Source organism: Anolis sagrei, chromosome 1 (genome assembly GCF_037176765.1).
Source record: "Anolis sagrei isolate rAnoSag1 chromosome 1, rAnoSag1.mat, whole genome shotgun sequence".
NCBI lineage: Eukaryota > Metazoa > Chordata > Lepidosauria > Squamata > Dactyloidae > Anolis > Anolis sagrei.
Genome location: NC_090021.1, coordinates 139,660,073 through 139,685,623, shown reverse-complemented (window position 1 = coordinate 139,685,623; position 25,551 = coordinate 139,660,073). Strand labels below are relative to the sequence as shown.

Below are 25,551 nucleotides of genomic sequence, written 5' to 3'. Positions count from 1 at the left end.
TGGGAAGGATGACTTTCAGAGTACAGATGGCAGATAACTCAATTTTCATGAAACAAGACATGATATAGAGAACATTCAGTTACAATAAGGTGGCAATACATGTGGTGAAGGAAGCTTTCTTCTCTGTACACATTGCTTCTGCCAATTCATTTCCAGCTGAGATGTTCAGAGTGATGAGAGGTTTAATGCAATTCCCCGCCCCTCCAAACCCATTATTAGAACCTTCAGAAGTTCATTCTGATGGCTTTAATAACCATTTTGCAGGTAAAATCTCTTGCATAAGAGCCGATTTAGATGTTCTCATTGCAGCAGAAACTAACAATGAAGTGTTCAGCAACTCTGTGAGTGGGATTCCACTGAATCAGTTTCAGTTGGTGAGTACTGTTGATGTGGACAAGCTGCTGGGGCTGGTAAGGAGAACAACCTGCTTTCTTGATCTCTGCCCCTTTTGGCTGATCATCCAAATACAACAAATTATGAATGTGTTTCTCAAGGAGGTGAATTTTTCATCTTATTTAAAAGAAGCAGTAGACCACTGCTGAAAAAACCCTCCCTTGATCCCCTGGACCTTAATAATTAAAGACCAGTGTCTAATCTTCCTTTTTTAGGCAAAGTGATTGAGAAGGCAGCTGCCCTCCAACTCCAGGCAGTCTTGGATGACACATACTTCCCTGTCCTATTTCAAATTGGCTTCAGAGCAGGATACGGAGTTGGGACTGCTATGGTTGCCTCAATGAATTATCTCCATCTTAACACTGATGGGGAAGTGTATCTCTTGGTGGCTTTCGATCCCATAGACTGTGGTATCTTTCTGGGATGCCTAGAGGGACTAGGAATCAAAAGAACTGGTTGCAGTGGGTCCAGTTGTACCTCACAGACAGGTTCCAGATGGTGGTGCTTGGGGATAGCTGCCCCTCAACAATGAGCTGTTATGTGGCTTCCCACAAAGTGCCATTCTATCCCTGTCACATCTGCCTGGAATAACATTTGGAGACATGGACCCATGAGCACTCCCAAACTGCAAACATAGTCTTTCAAGGGGAGAACTGGTTGACTTACCATTCAGAACTGGTTGACTTGCCTTCATCTTTAGGTTAGGACCCTTGATGGCAATCACTTCTTTCTTGTCTGGATTCAATTTCAGTTTGGTTTTCTTCATCCAGCCCATTACCTTCTTCAGTCATTCATTCAGAGAAGACACACTGTCCTTAGCCGAGACTATTTTTGAAGACATGGAGAAATATATTTGGATGTCATCAGCATAGAGATAACACCTCGTCCCATGCCTCCAGATTATCTCTCCCAGCAATTTCATGTGAATGTTAAAAAGCATTGGAGATAGCTGCTTTTATTTTTGAGGAGCAGATATCCCCAAGCATCACCATCTGGAACCTGCCTGAAAAGTACGACTGGAAGCATTGCAACACAGTGCCTCTGATTCCCAACCCACCCACCCACTCACCCACCCCCCAGGCACTTCAGAAGGATACCATGGTTGATGGGATCAAAAGCCATCCAGGACTAGTGGAGACCATCCACTAAGGCGACCATAGCAGTCTCAACTCTCTATACTGCTCTGAAGCTTATTTGAAATGCATCAAGGAAGTGTGTGTGTCATCCAAGACTACCCGGAGCTGTAACATCTTTGGTAGATTGCCTTTCTTTTTAGGTATTCCCTAATTCTGCATGGCAACACTAAAAATAAGCATTATAGTGATGGATCATGGAACTAATTGTATCTACAGCAGCAGTAGCTTCTCTGTCCCCTTCACTCCATTCATATAGGTTTTGTACCTAGTACGTATCAGGCATAATTTCCCATTTCTTTCCTTCCTTTCACTAGCAACTTAGAAATCTATGGAATGTTTTGAAAAGAGTACACCGACCAAGGGTTGGGGGGTGGGGAGGGGATTGGAGGAGGAGGAGGAAAGTGATGCCAGTAGGTGAACTGAAGGAGGTCACACGCCTGCCTATTGAGGCTTGCACTGTGCTTGTACTCTTTCTCCATCAGTACCTTTGTGTTCCATGCTTGGGATTTGCTGGAGTAGTAACATGCCTTGTTGCCTGACTCCCTATAGAGCCCACAGGAATTTGGACAGGGTGGTACAGACATCGCCGACGAGGGACCATGATCACGGACTATCCCTTTCACTGTGGTCTTATGACTAAGACCCCACTTCATTATATATTATAGAACGGGACAGACCAAAAGCAGACCTTTCAGGACTCTGGCACAACATCCAACCCAACCCAGCTTACCCAGTAAGTAAACTAGAGGAGTTTATTTTGCTCTGTACAGAAACAGACACAGATGGTAGACACTTACCAAAAATTCTGAAGTGAAGCAATTCATTTCAGAAAGCATGTGTTTCAGGTGTCTAGGGGGCTGTCTTATCTGATTGGTGAGAAAAGTTTGTTCTTTTGACTGAGAAGATTTTAAACTATTTTGCATTGGCAGTAACCCTGCTGCCTGTAGAACTGAGAAGTAAGTTAAGGGGCTTGGGTTTTATATCTTTAATGCTTTTGTATTTGTGTTCCAAAAATAGAACTGGTTTTTCAAACGTTTGCGTTCCATTTTTCTGGGACCATACTAGTATGTGGATAGAAAACACTAGATTATCGATTGCAAAGAAGCTCCTGGTGGCGCAGTTGGTTAATCCCCTGTGCCGGCAGGACTGAAGACCGACAGGTCGCAGGTTTGAATCCGGGGAGAGCGTGGATGAGCTCCCTCTATCAGCTCCAGCTCCCCATATGGGGACATGAGAGAAGCCTCCCACAAGGATGGTAAAACATCAAAAACATCCAGGCATCCCCTGGGCAACGTCCTTGCAGATGGCCAATTCTGTCACACCAGAAGCCACTTGCAGTTTCTCAAGTCGCTCCTGACACAACAAAAAAAAAAAAAACCAATTCCAAGTTTTCTAGAATGCATGGTCTCAATAGGTGGGTGTGCTGGGAAATTCTCTCTGTGTGCGAGATTGTGAGGAAGAAAGACTTTTTGTTAGATCAGAAGATGGTTCTGTTTTTATTTGCCTCAGTATCTTTTTTGCTGGTTGCAGGTGTCATCCTCTAGCAACACAACCTCCTGCCTTCATGCTGCCTGCCTCTGACACGATCCTCCTCCTTCTGTCACTTTGGTCTTTGAATGTTGGAAGCTGTGACCACCACTACAATGACCCAAAGAACCTGAATACTGAGTTTGCCCTCAGCCTTTACCAACGCTTGGCAGAGCTTGATAACGGAACTAACCTTGTTATTTCTCCAGCAAGCATTTCGCTTTCACTGGGACTTCTGCAGTTTGGTGCGCAAGGGAACACCTTTGCCCAGCTGAAGCGAGCACTGGGATACAACACTCGTGGTAAGAGACAGTGTGTATGTGTGTTCCTTCAAGTTCCCTCTCCACTTACGGTGACCTCATGAATTTCATAGGGGTTTCTGAGGCAAAGACTATGTTTGCTGGGTCTAACATAATAATCTCTTCTTATACTTGATTCAAGTGCTATCGGTACAATTGATGGATGTTATTTTTCATCCATATCCAACATAGTGCCTCTTTTCAAAACTTAGAAATCTCAAAATCTAAATGTTTGATTTTTAAATATTGAACTTCATTATGACAAATAATGTTATAATGTGCCTGGTGGTGCAGTGGGTTAAACCGCTGAGCTGCTGAACTTGCTGATCAAAAAGTTGGTGACTTGAATCCAGGGAGCGGGGTGAGCTCTCACTGTTAGCCTCAGCTTCTGCAAACCTAGCAGTTCAAAAACATGCAAATGTGAGTTGATCAATAGGTACTGCTCTAGCAAAAAAAAAAAATCATGAAAGAACAATACTATATTTAAAATGGATAACATTTTTCACCAACATAAACTTACCAGTACTTCAGTGGGAAGTACTTGCTTTTGGCTGATCTAGTTAATTAGGATTGTTGTTGTTGGGTGCCTTCAAGTCATGTTAGCCTTACAGTGACTTTAAGTTTAAAGTTAAATGACCCTGAAAGGACACATCCGACCTGTGGGACTTAGTTTGGGGACCCCCGATATAGAGGAATCTGGGGGAAAGCTTGCCTGTTTTATTATTTACTTTGGTTCTTAATCACGAGATGTTTGCATTGCTCAAGTAAACTACTCTACAGCTGGATATCCTAAGATAATGATGCACCATCACAATCTCTACTTTTTGGTGTATTTAAATCTTTCTGTTTGTAGAGAAGCTGAGGAGTCTTGAAAGAAGGAATTAGAAAACTATCTCAGATAAACGACAGGAAGGAGTCATAGAGCTGGAAGGAGTCTCGTGGGCTATGCAGTCCAGCCCCTTGTTCAGTGCAGGATCTCCAGCTAGAATATAGCCAACAAGTCGTTGTCCAGACATCCAGAAAAGAGGTCCCATCAATTTAATTTCCAAACTTCCAAATTCCTTTTAATGTTCAATCAAAATCTCCCCTCCTGTCACCTAGACTTAGGCTGGACCTATATTGCCATATATGTAATTAAGTTCAATGTAGTTCAAACATTATGTGGATTTACACTGAACGTATAATGTGATTCAGGAAACAGTCTTGCTTCCTTCTCATTGTGACAGCCTTTGAGGTATTTAAAGAATGTAGTTGTGTCGCTCCTCAGTCCTCTCTTCCTCAAGCTGAACATGGGTTCCTTCAACCCTTACTCATACGTTGTGTCCTCCAAGCCTCTTATCACTGATTGATCTTTGAACCTGAAGAGTGAACCAATATGAGCCAAGACCCAAAGAAATCAGGAGGAGGCCTTTATAGCAGCTCGAGTAAAGGATCTATCCAAGGTGCTGAACCCTATGCCCACAATAGGTTATATGTCTGCTAGTTCCTTTAAAATTTGGACTAAAGGCAAAGTTCTGCAAGGAGGAGGGGAAGTCCAATCACAGTAGTCCTCTAAAATGAGCTTCTAGACCAGTGGTTCTCAATTTGTGGGTCCCCAGGTGTTTTGGCCTTCAACTCCCAGAAATCCCTGCCAGTTTACCAGCTGTTAAGATTTCTGGGAGTTGAAGGCCAAAACATCTGGGGACCCACAGGTTGAGAACCACTGCTCTAGAGTTCATAGAGGTGGCAGTCAATAGGGTTTGGGGACACAACTTTTTTCAGGTAGGAAGGAATCACAGTGTGTGTTTTCTGTTTCATATATATATATATATATATATATATATATATCCCCCCCCCCTCTCTCTCTCTCTCTCTCTATATATATATATATCCCAATACTGTTGTTTTTTCTTAGATCAGGACATGCGGGAATTCTTGCACAAGGTCTATAAAGAAGTAAGCAACTCCAAGCAAGGCCCTGTGGCCCAGTTGGCTTGTGCCCTTTTTGTCCAAGCTGGGATTCGTCTTTTACCTCAGTTTGTACAACATGCTGCATTTTGGGCAAACAATGCTGTGCAGCAAACTAACTTCAGCGAGCCCAACAGGACTGCGGCACAGATAAACGAATGGATCGCCACAAATATTGGAGGTAAAGTGAAGACAAGTTCCACATTTGGTGCTTTGATTATACAGACTTTTAAAGCCATGTGTACAGCATAAGATAATGTTTTTTGTGTGATGTGGTGTTATTTTATGTGATGTGTGTAATAATGTTTAATGTTTTATCACAGGAGGGTCAATTTTGGTACTGGTTTTTTTATTGATTACATTGAATTGTTGCCAACACTGTGAGCCACCCTGAATCCCCTTTGGGGTTGAGAAGGGCGGTATAAAAAACCGCAAATAAATAAAAATAAATAAACTTGAGCCATGCACATTTAAAAGTGATTAGCCTTGGTGATGAAAATACATGGAATAGTATGAGTAATGCTAAATGACAGGTAAAGGATGGAGAGATGAATTATAGTTCCAGTATATCCAGGAGCTTAATAGCCTTTAACTGGCAGTTATTCATCTCAGTTCAAAAACCTCTTTCCAAGAAATGGCCCACAGCTAATTGGTACAGAGCACATGCTTTGCAAGTGAAAAATCATTTGTCTAGTTCTTGTTTTTTTTTCAGTTAAAAGATATGTAATAAGGAGTATCCCTTATAACTACAATTATTTCGGATTGGCCCAGGAGGGACCCACCATCAGCCTCCTCCAGGTAGCCATGGCACCAACAGCCCAGGAGGACCTCGCCTCACCCTCTTCCAGGCTGATGTGGCTCCAGTTGATTATTGTTGTTGTTTGTTTGTTTTGGCAATGAATGTTTGCCACTTCGCTACTTTTGTCTGTAAACCACCCTGAGTCCCTTTAGGCAGTACATAAATAAGAGATCATCATCATCATCATCATCTTGTAATGTTTGCATGCTGGAGCAATAAAGTTAAAATAATATAAAATATAAAATAATATAAATAAAATAATTAAATAATAATCAAATGATAATAATTTAATAATAATAATAAGAAGAAGAAGAAGAAGAAGAAGATGATGACTTTACGTGCCCAGAAAATCAGGAGGCAGAGGGCTTCTGCAAGTAAAACAAGCGGTAGAAGAAGAGAAACATGCAGTGGCAGATTATGTGAAAAGCAGTCAAGAACCAACATTGAGGGAAATCAATAGTAGTAAACTGCTTCGAGTGCAAAAGACAAACAGCGAATACCATAAAAACGCAATCCAGAGCAGAAGAGAAAACTGGCAAAAAAAGGCACTCCATGGACAGTTTCTGGCAAAAATTGAGAGCCAAATTGACAAAGAAAAAACATGGCTGTGGCTCACAAATAGAATTTGGAAAAGAGACGGAGGGCCTGATTCTGGCAGCCCAAGAACAAGCCATTCGAACCAATGCCATCAAAGCCAGAATTGAAAAGTCGTCAACAGGTCCCAGATGTAGACTCTACAAGGATGCAGATGAAACAATAGATCATATTCTCAGCTGCTGCAAGAAGATTGCACAGACAGACTATAAGCAGAGGCATAACACCGTTGCTCAGATGATTAATCTGGTTACTGTCTAAATATTATCAAATGTCAGCTGTAAAAAACAAGTTTTTAACTCTTTCCTAAAGTGTTATAGGGTAGGGGCTCCTGAACCCACATCATTTTGATTTTGGGGCTGGATGTGATCTTCAGACTTTGTGGATCTGCTTTACTGATGCCAGGAGGCTGCCATGGGAATTGCTTTCTGTTGGCCTATTTGAATTATCAGAGGCATTCAGATAGCTTACGGTTGTGACAATAAACATGCCTGATAAACGAGGTTGCTTCCAGATGGACTGTTAAGAGGGCCAGTCAATATTCCAACTCAAACTCTATTGAGTTAATTCATTGACTTTCTTAAAAAGTCATTTTTAATTCTGGACCAGTTTAATTCTAGAAGAATAAGTGTGTTACATTCAAATTCAAATAACTTCCATTATTTGGGTCTCTTTCTTTTGTAGACAGAGAAGAAAACTGCCTGTCCTTGCAGAACATTGACTCTCCCCTCAACCAGGTAGCAGTGGTGAGCACCATGTATTTCAAAAGCACTTGGCAACGGAAATTCACCTTCACAGATACTCAGTCCTTGTCCTTTACTACTACAGAAGGCATTACTCTGAAAGTGCCTACCTTGTATCTCTGTGCAGAAGTCAATTACGGTAATTATATCAGCTTTGTCTGGAAAATGTGGGCCTCCCCAGGTGATGCCAGTGCAGCCGGTGGCTTCTATGTCAGCAGGGCAATAAATCCAGGTTTAGGTTCTCAACCTGTGGGTCCCCAGATTTTTGGCCTTCAACTCCCAGAAATCCTAACAGCTGGTAAACTAACTGGGGTTTCTGGGAGCTGTAGGTCCAAACACCTGGGGACCCACAGGTTGAAAACCATTATTTTATGCCAAAATAGTTTCAGCACCTTAGCGAGCACCTTTATAGTTTTGTCTAAAACATACTTTCACTGCCCCAATGACATAGAACTGCTAGATTCTACATGGCAGTATTGGACTGCAATACCCATCAAACCAAACTGGTAATGAACGAGGATAGTGCTTGTTGTCCAAGAGGAACTAGAAAGTCATGTATTCTCCACTTTATTGGACAAATTGGTTCCTATATATGAATTTTCTATGTAGAAGAAAGCTGCAAGAGAAAGGAACCATCAAGGAATGGTTCTCTGCCAAATTCAGGGGAAGTTCCACTATTGTGGAACTTTAAACCAACCAGAGCATTAAAATCAAGTATGCCTGCTAATTAAAACTTTTTAAATTAACATACAGTGAAAGGTGATGAATAACTGATGCAAATGATGGATAAATGAAATGTTCATGCAAATTTGTGTGTCTTTGTACAGTCAGCCCTTCATATCCACAAAGCCATCCACAGTTTGAAAAAAAATTGTTGAACTCCCAAAAGCACACTTTGATATTTTTCATGCACTATTGTACAATTGTATATAACAGGACGAGCACCCATGTATTTTGGTATCCATTTAGCTGCCCTGAACCATGTCCCAGTAGATACCAAGGGACCGCTGTGTTTTGATTTAAGAGAGAGGAGACGAAAACTCCCTCTCCTCAACTGAGCTTGTAGTTGATGCAATGGGAACTTTTGGGGAAATAGCTTGGTTTGCCTCTTTGTTTAAAGGTCTGACGTTTATATGGTTGTTGCTTAGTGTTGCTTTCATACTGAATTGCCAGCTAATATTGTGGGAATATGGCATCATCCTTTGGCAACATGCTTTCCAATTGATTGGATCATATTGCCTCCAGAACTTTGAAAGTCAAACAAATGTGCCATTAAAATAAATGAAAATAAATATGAAAAAATAGGCTTGGGGAAAAATATTTCATATTGCATTATCAAAGGCTTTTATGGCTGGAATCACTGGGTTGCTGTGAGTTTTCCGGGCTGTATGGCCATGTTCCAGAAGCATTCTCTCCTGATGTTTCACCCACATCTATGTCAAGCATCCTCAGAGGTTGTGAGGTCTGTTGAAAACTAGGCAAGTGAAGTTTTTATCTGTGGAATAATGTCCAAGGTGGGAGAAAGAACTTTTGTCTGTTAGAGTCAAGTGTGAATGTTGCAATTGGTCATCAAAATTAACACTGAATAGCCTTGCATCTTCAAAGCCTGGCTTCTTCTTGCTTGGGGGAATCCTTTGTTGGAAGGTGTTAGCTGGCCCTAATTGTTCCCTGTCTGTAATTCCCTTGTTTTCTGACTGTTCTTTATTTACTGTTTTGATTTTAGAGTTTTTTTAAAAAAATATTGCAAGTTATATTCTCCCCCACAAATCTCTTGTTTTGCACCAAATATTTGGCACAACAAGGACAAAAAAGCAAGTTGGTTTGACCAGCTTGCATGTCAAAGAATTAATGTCAGCTAATAATATATCTCCTCAAAATTTCAGAGGTGGATGTACTTGGAAGTACAAGCTTCTTAAATGTTTAATCTTGTATGGATTACCAAAAAGAATGGAAACTAGAACTTTAAAAGTGAAAGCCAAGGGCTAATTTTAGCATGCATGTTTCAAGATTACACAGTCCTCACGTGGGAACTGTTTCAGTTCAGTCCTCACATAGTTTGGGAAAACAGCCATAGTAAAGCATTCATCTGAATAATTGCATCTCATTTGAAACTTGTACAAGTATGGACTTTATAAGGGAGAATAATAAGAGACAAGGCCCAGATACTTGTAGCATCAGTACCAGCCATGGGCAGACTTCGGTCCTCCAGTTGTTTTGGGATTCAAGTGCCAGAAATCCCAGCCAACTTACTGGCTGTTAGGAATTGTGGGAGTTGAAGTCCGAAACACCTGGAGGGCCGAAGTTTGGCCATGCCTGATCTATACTGGTTTTGTGTTGCAAAAATCAGTGACTGAAATGGTACCAATGAAACATGCATTTAAGAGAGCATCTACATATCTTTTGTCAAACTCATCAACTGATTCAATGTGTCTCTTTTAGTTAGGACCACCAGAATGCAGGCTATATTGGCCTTAGGAAGCCACTCAGTCTCAGACACAATACTCAGCTATGCAGTATACCTTGAAAAGCTCTTAATGCTTTAGAAGATGGTGGGACTTATGTGACCCTTTCAGTTTTGTTGAACTGCATCTCCCAGCATTCATAAATGTGCTAAAAATGCTGGGAGTTGCAATTCAATAACACATAACCCTAACTCCTGATTCAGAGAAGTGTTGTGAGGACTAGAACCTACAATTAGATAAAATATTATTTATTTATTTAATATTTATTTTTTTTTTATTTCATACACTTTTACCCCACCCTTCTCAATCCCTAAATACTTTGGATATTTTGAATTCCTACACAAATGTAATGGATTATTCCTACTTCAAAACGTTCTACATAATCTAATGTGTTCAAATAAGATTCAGCATACTTGAAAGCTAATTGCACTATTTCTTTTCCAACCTGCAGGTGAATTCTTAATAGATTCTCTGGAACGGATCAGCGTGGTTGAATTGCCCTATTTGGGGGAGACTGTCAGTATGTTTGTGGTGCTTCCATCCAGTCGAAGGACATCTCTAGCTGAAGTTGAATCATATCTTTCAGTTCAAAGCTTCCCGTTGTGGTCCAACAGCTTGAGAAGAACAAAGATGGATATCTTTCTCCCAAGGTAAAGAGTTAATGGGCCTACACTGCCATATAATCCAGAATATTAAGTCTGATAATCCATATTATCTGCTTTGAACTGGATTATCTGAGTCTACACTGCCATATAATCCACTTCAAAGCAGATAATAGTGAATAATCATCATGATAATAATAATGTAGTGAGTGGCTTAAATGTTTAAAATGTCCATCTAATGTCTTTTCAGATTCAGAATTCAAAACCACTTGGACCTAAAGATAGTTTTACCGGCATTAGGAATCACAGACATGTTTGATTCAACTCAAGCAGATTTTAAAGGCATTTCAGGTATGTCTACTGCTTGTCTCATATTTTTGATCAAAGTATTCAATGCAACAGATCCAATACGTCAAAAGTGAGGAACCATTGAGACTTCCAGATATTTTGGGCAATAATTCTCACCAGCCCCTTCAAACATGGCCAGTGGCAAGGGATTTGAGAGTAATGGCACAAAATTTCAGAAGGGTCAAAGACTGCCCAGCCATCCCTTAGATTAGGTCAGTGGTTCTCATCCTGTGGGTCCCCAGATATTTTGGCCTTCAACTCCCAGAAATCCTAACAGCTGGTAAACTGGGTGGGATTTCTGGCAGTTGTAGGCCAAAACACCTGGGGACCAACCAGTTCAGAACCACTGGATTAGGTTCTCAAAGGGTTCCCAAAACATCTCTTGTAATAAGGTGATAAGTGGGAATGGAGACTCGGTCCTCAGCACTAGTCACAAATATATGAATGAAATGGAGGACAGAGTCTAATGATATCAGCCCTCTTGATGTTTTTAATTACAGCCCAGGCATCATTACACCCAATGGTCTGAGATAATGTAAATGGTGGCTTAAAAAGATTGTATCCTGTGTGTGCCATAGGATACATGTTTCTTCATTGATGAGTAAATACCAGCAGAATAGAAACTGCTTGGGGGGATATATTTCACTCATTTTCTAGCTCCCTGCATTTATCCTCTCAGATTTTGAGGAAATTGTCTGCAGCAGAATTGGGATAGAGCAGAAAGAAAAACATTGGCAGTCTATTTGCACAATACTGGATGCACCCCTGTGGAAATAACTCTTAAAATGATCCTTAATACAACCCAGTCTCACACATTCCAGGAAAAAAACCTGTAATTTCCACACTACATTATTCTCTACCTCTTCTGCCACCTCCTCCCCTTATTCTTCTTCCTCCTTCATTTTTGTCCCGCGTTTCTCTCAGTACAGGGATGCAATAAAACAATGCAAATATATATAAATATATAAACTAAACAATTAAAATGTTTAAAAGCAATGCTTTTGGGTTGGGAAAGATTAGCTGTTTACAAGGAAGTTGCCCAGGGGACTCTCAACTGTATTTACTCAGTCTTCAAGGAGGCTCTTTCCATGTCCCTCAATTGGATGGCCCCTCAAGAGGGTCTTCCTCCAGGGGCAAACCAAGAATGGGCAACTTGGAAGTCCCTGAACAGACTCAAATTGAGTGGGCCAATCAAAAGACAACCTGGCAAAATGGCACTACCTAAAAGAATCTCACACCTTGTGTGACTGTGGAGCAGAACAGACAACTCCTCCGCATCTGTATGCTTGTCCACTGTGCCCTGCCTCATGTACAGAGGAAGAATTGTTAAAGGGTACAGACAATGCCATTGCTGTTGCCCATTTTTGGTCAAAAGATATTTAGCCACTTGTGCTCCTTCTATTTTTATCAGTTTTATTCTAATGTATGCAATGGTTTTGATACAAAACAAAGAAATAATTAAACATTTAATGATATTAAAACCACTAACATGAAAAATATTAAAATGTATTATCCGGTTCTCCTAAATTGAAACAGGCAACTGGACTGAGCAATCTAATGCACAGATTCCAGGCTCCAAAAACTGGTAACGGTGAAAAAAATACATTGCTCTTTTCACACTCTCTGTGGTTCCATCTCCTAATCTGTACATGATGCACCCTAATCTCTAATTATTAGGTGAAGCTGTATTGAGCTTGCACTGACAAATGCAATAATTATTATTGTTGGTTTTGTTTACTAGAACAAGGAAGCCTTTATATCTCAGAAGCCATCCACAAAGCAAAGATTGAAGTGACAGAAGATGGCACAAGAGCCTCGGGTGTTACAGGTAAATCAGACAGTGATTGTTCGTGCCTTAATCTGGATGACAGCAGATTTATTGCTTAAATGGTGTTCATCCATAAACACTTCATTGCATTGCTCATACCTGATTCTTTGCAGAGGCTGCTCTGCAAAAAATAATAATAAAAAAATGCACAGCCTTCCTGGAGTAACAATGGAGGCATTGAAGTAGGGGTGCATTTACTACCCCATGTTTTGCCACCCAATTGCTTCACTGGGTCTCCTGATTGTGCCAGCCTTGCTAGGCATGTACATGATTACTAATGAGTTTTTAATATTGTCACTTTGTGTGTGAGTGTGTTTATGTACAATTATTCAGCCTTTGCCAGCATCAGACCTAGGGTGTGTTCCCTTTTTAAGCAAGTTAATGTTTATTCCTAAACAAACATCTTCATTGGGTAGAGAAGCAAATATGTTATCTTTGCAATTTAAATGGTGCTATGATTTCACTGAATTTAAAAGGTGAACCTGCAATAGCACTGCATACAATGTTCTTGCTGAAAGAGGGATGGATATATATTTGACAGGTAATTAATTTTGATTGTGTGTATGGTAATTAATTTTGATTGTGTGGTGCACAATTAAAACTTGTGCGCCAGCTGTGCCCGTACCTTGGGAAGTCTGACTTGGCCACGGTAGTACACACTCTGGTTACATCCCATATAGACTACTGCAACGCTCTCTACGTAGGGCTGCCTTTGAAGATTGTTTGGAAGCTCCAAATGGTCCAACAGGTGGTAGCCAGGTTGCTAACAGGAGCGGCAAGCACACAACTCCTTTGTTGCGCTAGCTCCACTGGCTGCCAGTCTGCTACTGAGCACAATTCAAAGTGCTGGCTTTAGCCTAAAAAGCCCTAAACGGTTCTGGCCCTGCTTATCTGTCTGAACGTATCTCTCCTTATGAACCATCCAGGAATTTAAGATCTTCTGGAGAGGCCCTGCTCTCTGTCCCACTTTTTGGCGGGGACGAGAGATTGGGCCTTTTCAGTGGTAGCCCCTTGGCTATGGAATGCCCTCCCCAGAGATATTAGATTGGCTCCCACTCTCCTAACATTCCGAAAAAAAGTCAAAACCTGGCTTTGTGAGCAGGCTTTCTCAAATGCAATGTAGTAAATAATTACTTGACCTCGGAATGGCTGGACAATTGCAATCGGATAAAGATTCTGGAAATTAGATACAGAGGATTTATGTTTTATTGATTTTATTGTTTATGGAATTTTATGGATGTTTATATGCTTTTAATTGTTTATATTATTGTGGCATCAAATTATGCCGGTTTTGTAAACCACCCTGAGTCGCCCTTGGGCTGAAAAGGGTGGTATAGAAATATAGTAAATAAATAAATAAATAAATAATATGCGTGTTAAACAAAAGGAAGTAATGAAACCAACCATTCACTGATTCTTTTATGATACAGCAATGGTGTTGCTAAAAAGATCCCGGGCTCCCGTTTTCAAAGCTGATAGACCTTTTAATTTCCTCTTATGGCAAGCCAGTACAGGTAAGCAAAAATTAAAACGTATCTGTAAGATGTCACTATTATGATAGTAAACTGTTACTTAATATACCACATAGCTGAAGGCCTATAAAATAAATTATTTTAGAAAACTAGTGAAAGTACATCATTAACCATTTTGTACATCAAGATATAGATAAGCACCCTGTTCTTCCTTTTAAATAAGGATTTAGTGTGAGCAGTAAAACTGAATGTTTTAATTATATTTTTCCAATTTTAACCAATCTGTATTTAATCTCTTGTTTTTGCTTCATTATATACTGCTGCTAGAAACAGTATTTTATACATATTGAGCTGACACAGAAAATGTCACACTTATTCAGATATGTATTTTGTTACCATACTCAAGCTATTAGAAAAAAAAACCCTGATGGTCAAACCACACACGTTAAAAGGAAATATTCCCTACTATTTATTTTCCCTTCCTCTTTCCTCAGAGACATGCATGACTAAACTTGGAAATTAAGCCTGACTTTACCTTCCAATGACCAATTCTAAAATAAAGCACTGTAAATGCAGAGAACGTAGATAAGGAAAATTGCTTGCCATGACCAAGGAATGGCTTTTAGTGCCTCTAGCAAAGCACACAGGGAGACTAACACATAGATTAACCCATTTTAAGTCATTCAGAAGCATGTCTGGTATAGTTTTCATAGGCAATGTTCTCACATTAAAAGAAAGTAATTTTATTCATTTTTAAAATTTACGCTTTATTTACTTTATTTTTATCCTGCCTTTCTCCCAATATAGCGACTCAAAGCTGTAACAGATTGCATTCTTGCAAAACCACTGTGCCTATGACCACATGTCAGGCTTTTCATATAAAATCTTCAAACCTAGGGTTGATATTTTCCAGATAAGCAGTTTCAGCCTAATGTATTGTGAGCCCAATAACCAGGAGTACAGTCCCTATCTTCCTCCCCCGCCCCCTGTGTGAGGAGCTACTTGGTGTGGCTTCTGGTGTGAGAGAACTGGCCATCTGCAAGGACGCTTCTAGGGTGAGAGAATTGGCCGTCTGCAAGGACATTGCCAAGGGGACCCCCAGATTTTTTTATATGTTTTACCATCCTTGTGGGAGGCTTCTCTCATGTCCCTGCATGGGCAGCTAGAGCTGACAGAGGGAGCTCATCCACGCTCTCCCTGAATTCGAACCTTTGACCTGTCAGACTTCAGTCCTGCTGGCACAAGGGTTTAACTCATTGTGCTACCAGGGCCCCTGAAGAAATAAGTCACCTCTCTTTACCTGTTTAGAAATTGGGCTACCATAAGTAAAATATTACTGTTTGAGGCAATAATTCTGGAATATATCTAACTTATTTTGAATGCCCTGTCCAAACTGCTTGCTTGCTCTTGTAGGAGTCTCTTTTTATTGTTAACTCTGGTCCCTTCCACACAGCTGAATAAAACCCCACATTTTCTGCTTTGAACTGGAATATATAGCAATATGTACTCAGATAACCAATTTCAAAACAAAGATTGTGGGTAATTCTGCCTTGATATTCTGGATTATATGGCTGTGTAGTTGGGCCCTCTGTTACATAAATAACTATGTTCTAACTCATAAACAAAGAGTTCCTAAGGTCCAAGTTTAGGTGCTAATGTGCCCTAAATTTGACTCCTGGTTCACTCACAAATGCTTATTCATTGAATAAGTATAAAGAAGCCCTGTTAGATTAGAGATAACATATTTCTAAATGGAAACTTAATAAATAAAGTATTATTTTCTCCTTCACAGGTTCAATTCTCTTCATAGGAAGACTTACAAATCCTACTGAATAAGTGTGCAAAAGCCTCATGTTCACCTCTTTCTGCTTTCCGAGATCATTCAGTCAATGCTTTGTTTAAATTGCACATTTCCAGTCTTGTAAACATCAAGAGGAAACCAGGAGTGGAGGAAGTCTTAGGGCGGTGAATAAAAAAACAATGCTTTTTGCCATGCATAGGGTGGCCTTGTTTTGTTCATAGTAGTTATCGTTTTATGGACAAACGCCTTAAGACAGAACAATACGTGCTGTCTAGTCCTGTTATTCCATTTATTGATTTATTTTCTGACAATACATTCAGTGAAGTGGTGCAGTGAAGGGGAAAATGGGTTTTTAACGCTTTCTCTTAGCTCTTTTGACACCATCAGTGGTCCCTTCCCAGCTGCTTTTATATCTATTGCTGAAAAGATGAAGGAATTTTCTGAGGAACACTTCTTACAAATCTTCCTCTTAGCCTTGCTGGAAAGGTCTTCTCTACAACAAATAACACAGCTCAACAAAACATTCTTGGTGTCTTGTTTTTTAGCTTTGTTCCTGGGGTTATTTGGAGTGCTGATTCGGAAAATTGCACTGGCAAGACCACATCATCTCTAGTTTCGTAGATATGGTATTTACTGGTAAATGGCATATATTTTGTATCTCAAAAACTAGAGCTGATAGGGTACCATTTTTGGAATCAGCCGGTCGAATATACCCAGAAGCAGGTCTAAAATTTTGGGTATCAAATGTGTGTTGGCCAGTGTCATTGGCCAAAGAATGGGACACTAAATCCCCAGGATGCCTGCTTCTGACTTTGAGATGTCAACTCAAAACCCCACCAAGATATAGTTGGAAATTCTCCTTGGCATAGCATCTCCTTGGCATGCTACAAAGGAGACACTGGGATCATGGAATGATCTTGGGTTAGTCACACTCTCTAAGCCTCAAAAGAAGGCAAAGGCAACTCCCTTCTGAACAAATTGTACCATGAAAACCACATGCTACGTTTATCTAAGGGTCACCATAAGTCAGAAATGATTATGTGTTTGTGTGAGTTCAAGTCGCCTGTCGACTTATGGTGATCCCAGGAGTTTCATAGGACTTTCTTTCCCAAGGGATAGTCAGATGGCTTTGCTACTTCTTCCTCTGAAAAATACCATAATTGCTCCTGGCATCATCATTGAGCAATGGCTCAGTGAGATGAATGTGGGTTGGTATGATTATTATGTGATAAGAAGCCAACCAACATATTCAGAATATCAAATATCGACGCAGTACCTAACTTAAAAACAAAAAAAAACCCCTGCTTGGTCTATTTACTATTTCAGCCTATACGAAATTTTGTTTCATCAGAGGGTTTCCTTAGATAAAGTATCAGGTTGCTGGAAAAGTAAATTGCTGGGATATATTCCAAGAGACATAATACTGTATACCTAGAACACATGCAAAGCTGCAGCTATCACTATGGAGAGGTAGAAATGACTTACTTTGTTGTGCATGTTTATCTTATTGGAAATTTTCCTGAGTGGGTTCATAGAGGCAGAATGACTGTTCCTAGTCTAGGGCAAAACTGGAGCAACATTACCAAAGATATCTTTTGTTAAGGGGGCTTCTGAGTAAAGGTGCCCAGAGATGGAGAACTCCTAGCAAAACCAATCGAAAGGCATGCTATCTTTTCCTCCTTGTGGTCCTTCCTTAATTAATAAAATAATATGAATAAAATTCCTTTTTTTTGTGGAAACCAAAAAAGCTTCTGGATTTCAGTTCATCATCTTGGGCCAAATACCTTCACATGTTCTTGTCTTTAAGTTTACACCACACTCAAGATCTTTACACAGATCATTAAAGGTACAGTGGACCTTCGGTATCCATTTGGATTTATTTCCAGGGCCCATGGTGGATATTGAAATCCATGGATGCCCCCTTTTTTTTTGTCGTGTCAGGAGTGACTTGAGAAACTGCAAGTCGCTCCTGGTGTGAGAGAATTGGCCGTCTGCAAGGACATTGACCAGGGGACGCCCAGATGATTTGATGTTTTTATCATCCTTGTGGGAGGCTTCTCTCATGTCCCCGCATGAGGAGCTGGAGCTGATAGAGGGAGCTCATCCACCTCTCCCCGGGTTTGAACCTGCGACCTGTTGGTCTTCAGTCCTGCCGGCACAGGGGTTTTACCCACTGCACCACCGGGGGCTCCTAGACTCATGGATGCCCTAGACTCATTATATACAATGGTGTAGTAAAATGGTGTTCCTTATATAACATAGCAAAATCAAGGTTTGCTTTTTTGGATATGTGTGTGTGTGAGTGTGTATATATGTGTGTGTGTGTGTGTGTGTGTGTATGGCTATGCTGATTTACCGGTATTCCTTACAGCAGCCGAGCAAGACTTAGTCTTGCTTTATCAAAGAAAACTATGAATAATTTATTATTTACTGGCACGGTATATTATATAGTTATATCTGACCCTCCCCACTCTCTAGCCCATAAATATTGGGCTAAAAATAATATAAAAGCACAAACATTTGAATATAGATTTATGTACCAAATTTTGCTACGTGGTGTTCTTTAGATTTTCTCCCTTTTAAGATGATTTTCCTTCCACTCACACAAAGGTTGCATGTACTCTGTAGAATTAATGCAGTTTGACAACATTTTAGCTGCCATGGCTCAGTGCAATGGAATCATGGGAATTGCAGATTGACAAGGTATTTAGCCTTCACTGCCAAGAAGTGTTGGTGCCTCACCAAACTATAACTCCCAGCATTGAGCCATGGCAGTTAAAGTGGTGTCTCAAGCTGCCTCTCTGTTTCTTTTTTACCCACTCATGCCATAGTATTTCAAGCCGAATTTACTCCTGTCAGCCAATCCTCATAGATATTCCGACTCAATCTCTGTATTAGTTATTATATAGTCTCAATCACTCCACATCCACCCCAGCACTACTTATTGTAAAAACCAGGCATCGGAATTGTGCAGTTCTCCCATATCCAGTTTTAATGTGTTATTTTTGAGAATAGAAGAATCATGCCTCTAGGGGGCACAATTCTTCTTTTTTAGGAATGTGTACCCTTATGCCTTCTGTTCTGAAATACAAAAGAATGTAAAGGGGAATTTCTTGGCAGAGGCTGGCACAGGCCTGGGAAAATTGCTCCTGAACTTTGTTCAGGATTAATATGAATGCTCTACACCAGGGTTTGGGAGAATGCAGCCTGCAGGAAGTCTACAGCATCGCAGACTGGTTATGGACTTTATTTTGTCCCCAAATGCTCCTAAGGGTTGAGGTGGGGGGCAATTTGACCACATCACTTCTGGATCACTTTCTATTGAAAAAAGGTTATTCTAGCATTAAAATAGTCAGAGAAACCAAACAAAAATATGGCAGCATTCTCCTTGAGGAACATCAAAAGGGTATGTGCTCTTCCAGTGCTGTTCAGCAGTAGAACTCCCTGCCCCGGAGTGTGATGGAGGCTCCTTCTTTGGAGGCTTTTAAACAGAGGCTGGATGGCCATCTGTCGAGGGTGGTTTGAATACAATTTTCCTGCTTCTTGGCAGGAGGTTGGACTGGATGGTTCTATCTATGTATGGAGAGAGGGGAAATTTTAAAAATGAAAAAGGGGAGTGTGCCCACCACAATTGGACCAATGACCCTCAAACTCTGCACTTTTGCCAACCCTGCCTTATGATGGCACAAACCCATGCTATCTTCCATCCCAGAGTCAGGTAAGGCTGATTAAAAATGTCAAGAAGTACAGTGCAGTTGAGGAAAGGAAACACAAGAATTACAAGGTGCATCTATACTGTAGAATTAACACAATTTGACACCAGTTGAAGTTCCGAGGCTCAATGTTAGGGAATCCTCGGATTTGTAGTTTGGAGAGGCTTCAACACTCTTTGGGAAAAAAGTGAGAGACAATGTATTGTCGAAGTCTTTCATGGCTGGAATCACTGGGTTGTTGTAGGTTTTTTTGGGCTATATGGCCATGGTCTAGAGGTATTTTCTCCTGACGTTTTGCCTGCATCTATGGCAAGCATCCTCACCTCACCTCACTACCTCTGAGGATGCTTGCCATAGATGCAGGCGAAACATCAGGAGAAAATGCCTCTAGACCATGGCCATATAGCCCGAAAAAACCTACAGCAACCCAAAGTGAGAGACCTTGTAAAACTACAACTTCCATGATTTCATAGCATTGAGCCTTGACAGTTCAAGTGGTGTTGAACTGCATAGACAGAGTGATTTCTATCTTGTGAGAGAGAACAATGAAGCCATCCCAGATTTGGATCACCTTTTGGGGAGCTATCCAAGGTCATGGTTGGACTTTAGACTTGAGTTCAGCACCTTGGACACCTCCTTCAAGGCCACTGCCCCATTAATATGGGAGCCACCAGCTGCTACAGGGGAGGAAACATGGAGTGCCAAACATCAATCTGAGGCTCCTTCCACACAGCTGAATAAAATCCCACATTTTCTGTTTTGAATTGGAAGTTATGGTAGTGTAGACTCAGATAACCCAGTTCAAAGCAGATATTGTGGAGTTTTCTGCCTTGATATTCTGGGATATAGGGCTGTGTGGAAGGACCCTAAGGGAATCTAAATATTTCCCTGGATATTGCAGTACATCAGGGTGGGAAAAAGGTGGCAAGAATCCAGGGGGATGAGAGTGTGTGACTCACTCAAGGCCATCCATTGTATGTCCAAGACAGAGTGGGGATTTGAACCCTGGTCTCCAGAGTCATAGTCCAATGCTGAAATAATTGGGTCCGGAATTCTAAAAAACTTCAAAATCCAAAATTGTCCAGGCATTGACACCTTCGCCTTATGGCAGTTCAATGCACACAAGTCTTCGTTTTATGAGAAAATCATTTTAAAAGTACTGTATAAAATGACCTTCAGGTTAAAAGATATAAATGAAACATACATGAATTTAGTATATGGAATCCCATCTCCAAAGTATCTCATTATATACACTTATGCAAATCCATGCATTCTTAAAAAAAAAAATCCGAAATCGAAAACACATCTAGTGTGCATCTCCACTGTATAATAATTAACATAGCATGATACCACTTTATTTGCCAGAGCTAAATGCTATGAGGTCTTAGGAGTTGTAGTTTTACAAGGTCTGTTGCCTTTTTGCAATCATGCTGTGGACCCATGTTCTTTACAAGATCTGTAGCCTTCTCCGCCAGAGTGCTGGTGCCTCCCCAAACTACAAGTCCCAGAATTCAATCTGACACCCCTTGAACTGCCATGTCTCAGTTCTACGGAATCCTGGGATTTGCAGTTTGGGAAGGCACCATCACTCTGTAGCAGAGAAGACTACATATGTTGTCAAAACCACAGGATCATAGCATGACTGAAGTTTGACACCCCTTGAACTGTCATGGCTCATGCTATAGAGTCCTGGGATGCATAGTTTGAAGAGGTGCCATCACTCTTTAGCAGAGAAAACTACGGATGTTGTAAAAAGCCCATAGCATGATTGAGATTTGACACCTCTTGAACTGCCATAGCTCAAGCCATGAAGTCATGGGATATGTAATTTGGGGAGGCACCAACACCCTTTAGCAGGGAAGACTACAGATGTTGTCAAAACCATGGGCCTACAGTATGACTGAATTTTGACATCCTTGAACTGCCATGGCTCAGACTTTGGAATCCTGGGATTTGTAGTTTGGGGAGGCCCCATCACTCTTTAGCAGATAAGACTACAGCTGTTGCAAAAACAGTCCTGGGATTTGTAGTCTGGGGAGGCACCCTCTCTCTTTAGCAGAGAAAACTACAAAAGTTGTCAAAACCATGGGACCATAGCATGGCTGAAGTTTGACACCTCTCGAACTGCCATGTCTCAGGTTTTGAAGTCCTGGGATTTGTAGTTTGGGAAGGCACCACCACTCTTTAGCAGATAAGACTACAGCTGTTGCAAAAACAGTCCTGGGATTTGTAGTCTGGGGAAGCACCCTATCTCTTTAGCAGAGAAGATGACAGAAGTTGTCAAAACCATGGGACCATAGCATAGCTGAAGTCTGACACCTCTTAAACTGGCATGCCTCAGGCTATGAAGTCCTGGGATTTGTAGTTTGGGGAGGCCCAAACAGTCCTGGAATTTGTAGCCTGGGTCCTGGGATTTGTAGTTTGGGGAGGCCCAAACAGTCCTGGGATTTGTAGTCAGGGTCCTGGGATTTGTAGTTTGGGGAGGCCCAAACACTCCTGGGATTTGTAGTTTGGGGAGGCCCAAACACTCCTGGGATTTGTAGTCAGGGTCCTGGGATTTGTAGTTTGGGGAGGCCCAAACAGTCCTGGGATTTGTAGTCAGGGTCCTGGGATTTGTAGTTTGGGGAGGCCCAAACACTCCTGGGATTTGTAGTTTGGGGAGGCCCAAACAGTCCTGGGATTTGTAGACTGGGTCCTGGGATTTGTAGTCTGGGTCCTGGGATTTGTAGTCTGGGTCTGGGATTTGTAGTTTGGCGAGACACCATCACTCTTCAGCAGAGAAGACGACAGATGTAAAAATCACGGTCCATTGCATGACACCCCTGAACTGCCATAGCTCAGGCTATGGAGTCCTGGGAGTTATAGTTTGACAAAGCCTTATCTGGCAAAGAGAGCTGGTGCCTCACCGAACTGCAATTCCCAGGGTTCCATGGCTGGCAAATGACATTCCTTCTGTGTCCCAAGATGAAATATGGGACATTCTTCGATCTGTCTTGTGCATGAGCTCCCTTCACGATTGGGTCCCTGCATGGGTCGAGAGGGCGGCACTCGGGATCCGGAAGTCGCGTGGGTGAACGATGGAGGCCGCATCCCCGCATCCTCTTTGCCCTCCCCGCCTCCCTTGCTTCCGGCCTTCCCCGTAGTGCGCAGGCGCGCCGGGCCAGCTTGGCTGTCGTGGGATTCTGGTTGTGAAGGCAGCAGGAGCAGCAGCGGTGGGAGTGGGGCTGTCCCGATGGCCGCGGATGCCCCTCCGGGCGCGCCCCTGACCCGGCGCCCGCTCCTCCTGGGCCAAGTGGAGGGCTCCCAGGACGCCGTGACCATGGCCGCGATCGTGCCCAAGGAGGAGGGCATCCTCAGCGTCTCCGAGGACAGGTGAGCAGGAGCTGGAACGGAGCGAAAGGGCGGGGCCGGGGCTTTGCAAGGCAATTGCAGCTGCAACCCCTGGGAGCACTAGTTCGCCCCCTCTTCGCTTCCAGGAGGTGGGGCTGGGGAGGTGGGTGTGTTCGCCCTGCCCTGGAGCATTCAGGCAGCCCTGGCTCGGCTTGAACTGCTGCCCTGGCCCCCTGCCTGACCTATGGCATCTTGGGAGTTGTAGTTTCCCAAGGTCTTCATCCTCCTCTCCCTAGTTCAGCCTGCCCATGGCTCAAATGCAGCAGAGCCCTGGGAGTTGTCCTTTGGGGAGGCCCCAACTCTCTTGGGCAGAGGAGGCTCTAGACCTTGCAAAACTACAAATCCCAGGACACCAGGGCAGTTCAAGTGGTGTCAGACTGCATCAATCGCTTTTGGAAAATGGCATTCATCACCTTCTGGGAAAACACCTTTTGGCGACCCTAACTTTTAAGAAAAGCATGACTTTTCAGAGAAGAGTCAGAAACCCTTTAGAGTAGAATCATCTCTTGTGGTAAGAATAATAATAAGCAGATTGCTGTGAGTTTTCCAGGCTTGTCTGGCCATGTTCCAGAAGTATTCTCTCCTGACGTTTCGCCCACATCTATGGCAGGCATCCTCAGAGGTTGTGAGGTCTGTTGGAAACTAGGCAAGTGAAGCTTATATATCTGTGGAATAATGCCCAGGGTGGGTGAAAGAACTCTTGTCTGTTGGAGTTAAGTGTGAATGTTGCAATTGGCCATTGAAATTAACACTGAATGACCTTGCAGCTTCAAAGCCTGGCTGCTTCTTGCCTGGGGGAATCCTTTGTTGGAAGGTGTTAGCTGGCCTAATTGTTCCCTGTCTGTAATTCCCTTGTTTTCTGAGTGTTGTTCTTTATTTACTGACCTGATTTTAGATGCAGGCATCCTCAGAGGTTGTGAGGTTTGTTTGAAACTGGGCAAGTAGGGTTTATATATCTGGAATGTCCAGGGTGGGAGAAAGAACTCTTGCCTGTTTCAGGCAAGCATGCATGTTGCAATTGGCCACCTTGATTAGCATCGAATAGCCTTGTAGCTCAATGCCTGGCTAGTTGCTCAATGGGGGAATCCTTTGTGTTAGCTGGCCCTCATTGTTTCATGCCTGGAATCCCCCTATTTTTTTGAGTGTTGCTTTTTATTCACTGTCCTGATTTTTGAGTTTTTTTAATACTGGTGGTCAGATTTTGTTCATTTCCATGGTTTCCTCCTTTCTGTTGAAATTGTTCACATGCTTATGGATTTCAATGACTTCTCTGTGTAATCTGACGTGGTGGTTGTGAGAGTGATCCAGCATTTCTGTGTTTTCAAATAAAATGCTGTGTCCAGGTTGGTTCATCAGATACTCTGCTGTGGCTGACTTCTCTGGTTGAGTTAGTCTGCACTGCCTTTCATTTTCCTTGATTCGTGTTTGGGCAATGCTGCGGTGTTTGGTGGTCCCTTCTCACATCGCAGGGGACTCAGGGTGGATTACAATGTATATATACATGGCAAACATTCAATGCCATAGACACACAACATATATAGACAGACACGCAGAGGCTATTTAACATTCCAGTTTTTTCATGAGGGTATTCTGGCCACCAGGGGAGCTGTCACTTCACCGTCCATTAGTGACAATGAAGTACTTCCTCATCCTTTGCATGCTTGCTGGAGATTTTTATGGTGTCATAAATTAGTTAAATTAGCCTCCCCACATACACGGTACTTAAATTTCCTACTTGACAGATGCAACTGTTTTTGGGCTGCAAAGGTCAGCAGCAAGCTAGACAAATTGGATGGAAGCTCACTCCAACCCGGGCTGGCTTTGAACTCATGACCTTTGGGTCAGTATGATCTTAATGCAGCTGACTCCCAGCCAGCTGCGCCACAGTCCCGCTGCAGTCCCATGTGAGTAACTTAGGGATAAAGTAATTTCTTCTAGTCCCATCTTGCAGCATTACCCCCCCCCCCCCAACCTGGCCAGTTCTTTTTATTGCTATTGCAATTAAAGTTTTCCATAGAGATGGTGCGATGCAAAAAAGGTACCACTTTCTCCCAACAGCTCTAGTTTTTGAGATACAGAACATATGCCATATACCAATCTTCATCTTTTGTTGCCGCTGGTGGTGCAATGGGTTAAACCCTTGTGCTGCCAGGAGTGCTGACCGAAAGGTCGGTGGTTTGAATCTGGGGAGCAGAGTGAGCTCCCATCTGTCAGGTCCAGCTTCTCATGTGGGGACATGAGAGAAGCCTCATACCAGATGGTAAAACATCCAGGCGTCCCCTGGGCAACGTCCTTCCAGAGAGCCAATTATCTCACACTAGAAGCGACTTGCAGTTTCTCAAGTCGCTCCTGATACACACAAAATGTTTCACCTATGATGACCATATCTAAAAAACGAAAGTTGATGTGGTGTATCCAGTGCAATTTTCTAAATCAGCGCCCCAAATAACCCCAGGAACAGGCCTAAAAAACGAGACACAAAGAAAATGTTTTGGTT

The 25,551-nt window shown here is 42.1% G+C and overlaps 2 protein-coding genes across 2 annotated transcripts in view; both read left to right on the top strand.

The window, feature by feature from the left end:
- The first annotated feature begins 2,004 nt into the window (after positions 1-2,004).
- SERPINE3 (serpin family E member 3) lies at positions 2,005-16,143 on the top strand. Its single transcript, XM_060755029.2, has 9 exons — positions 2,005-2,262; positions 3,060-3,358; positions 5,250-5,483; positions 7,380-7,577; positions 10,352-10,550; positions 10,753-10,853; positions 12,592-12,678; positions 14,109-14,192; positions 15,943-16,143. The coding sequence occupies exons 2-9, from the start codon at positions 3,094-3,096 to the stop codon at positions 15,984-15,986; spliced, it is 1,212 nt and encodes a 403-aa protein (XP_060611012.2). The 5' UTR covers positions 2,005-2,262; positions 3,060-3,093; the 3' UTR covers positions 15,987-16,143.
- A 6,659-nt stretch (positions 16,144-22,802) lies between these two features.
- The window catches only part of WDFY2 (WD repeat and FYVE domain containing 2), a 63,535-nt gene continuing 60,786 nt past the window's right edge, over positions 22,803-25,551 (top strand). Inside the window, exon 1 of the mRNA XM_060786867.2 lies at positions 22,803-23,036. Coding sequence (XP_060642850.2) covers positions 22,897-23,036 — 140 coding nt within the window. The 5' untranslated portion in view covers positions 22,803-22,896. The remainder of the gene's footprint in view (positions 23,037-25,551) is intronic.

Excerpts from the sequence above, each read along its gene's own strand:
- SERPINE3 (XM_060755029.2), top strand. The coding sequence starts at position 3,094 with ATGCTGCCTGCCTCTGACACGATCCTCCTCCTTCTGTCACTTTGGTCT. Across the intron at positions 10,551-10,752 it reads ATGGATATCTTTCTCCCAAG|ATTCAGAATTCAAAACCACT; the intron begins GTAAAGAGTTAA and ends ATGTCTTTTCAG. Across the intron at positions 14,193-15,942 it reads CTTATGGCAAGCCAGTACAG|GTTCAATTCTCTTCATAGGA; the intron begins GTAAGCAAAAAT and ends TCTCCTTCACAG.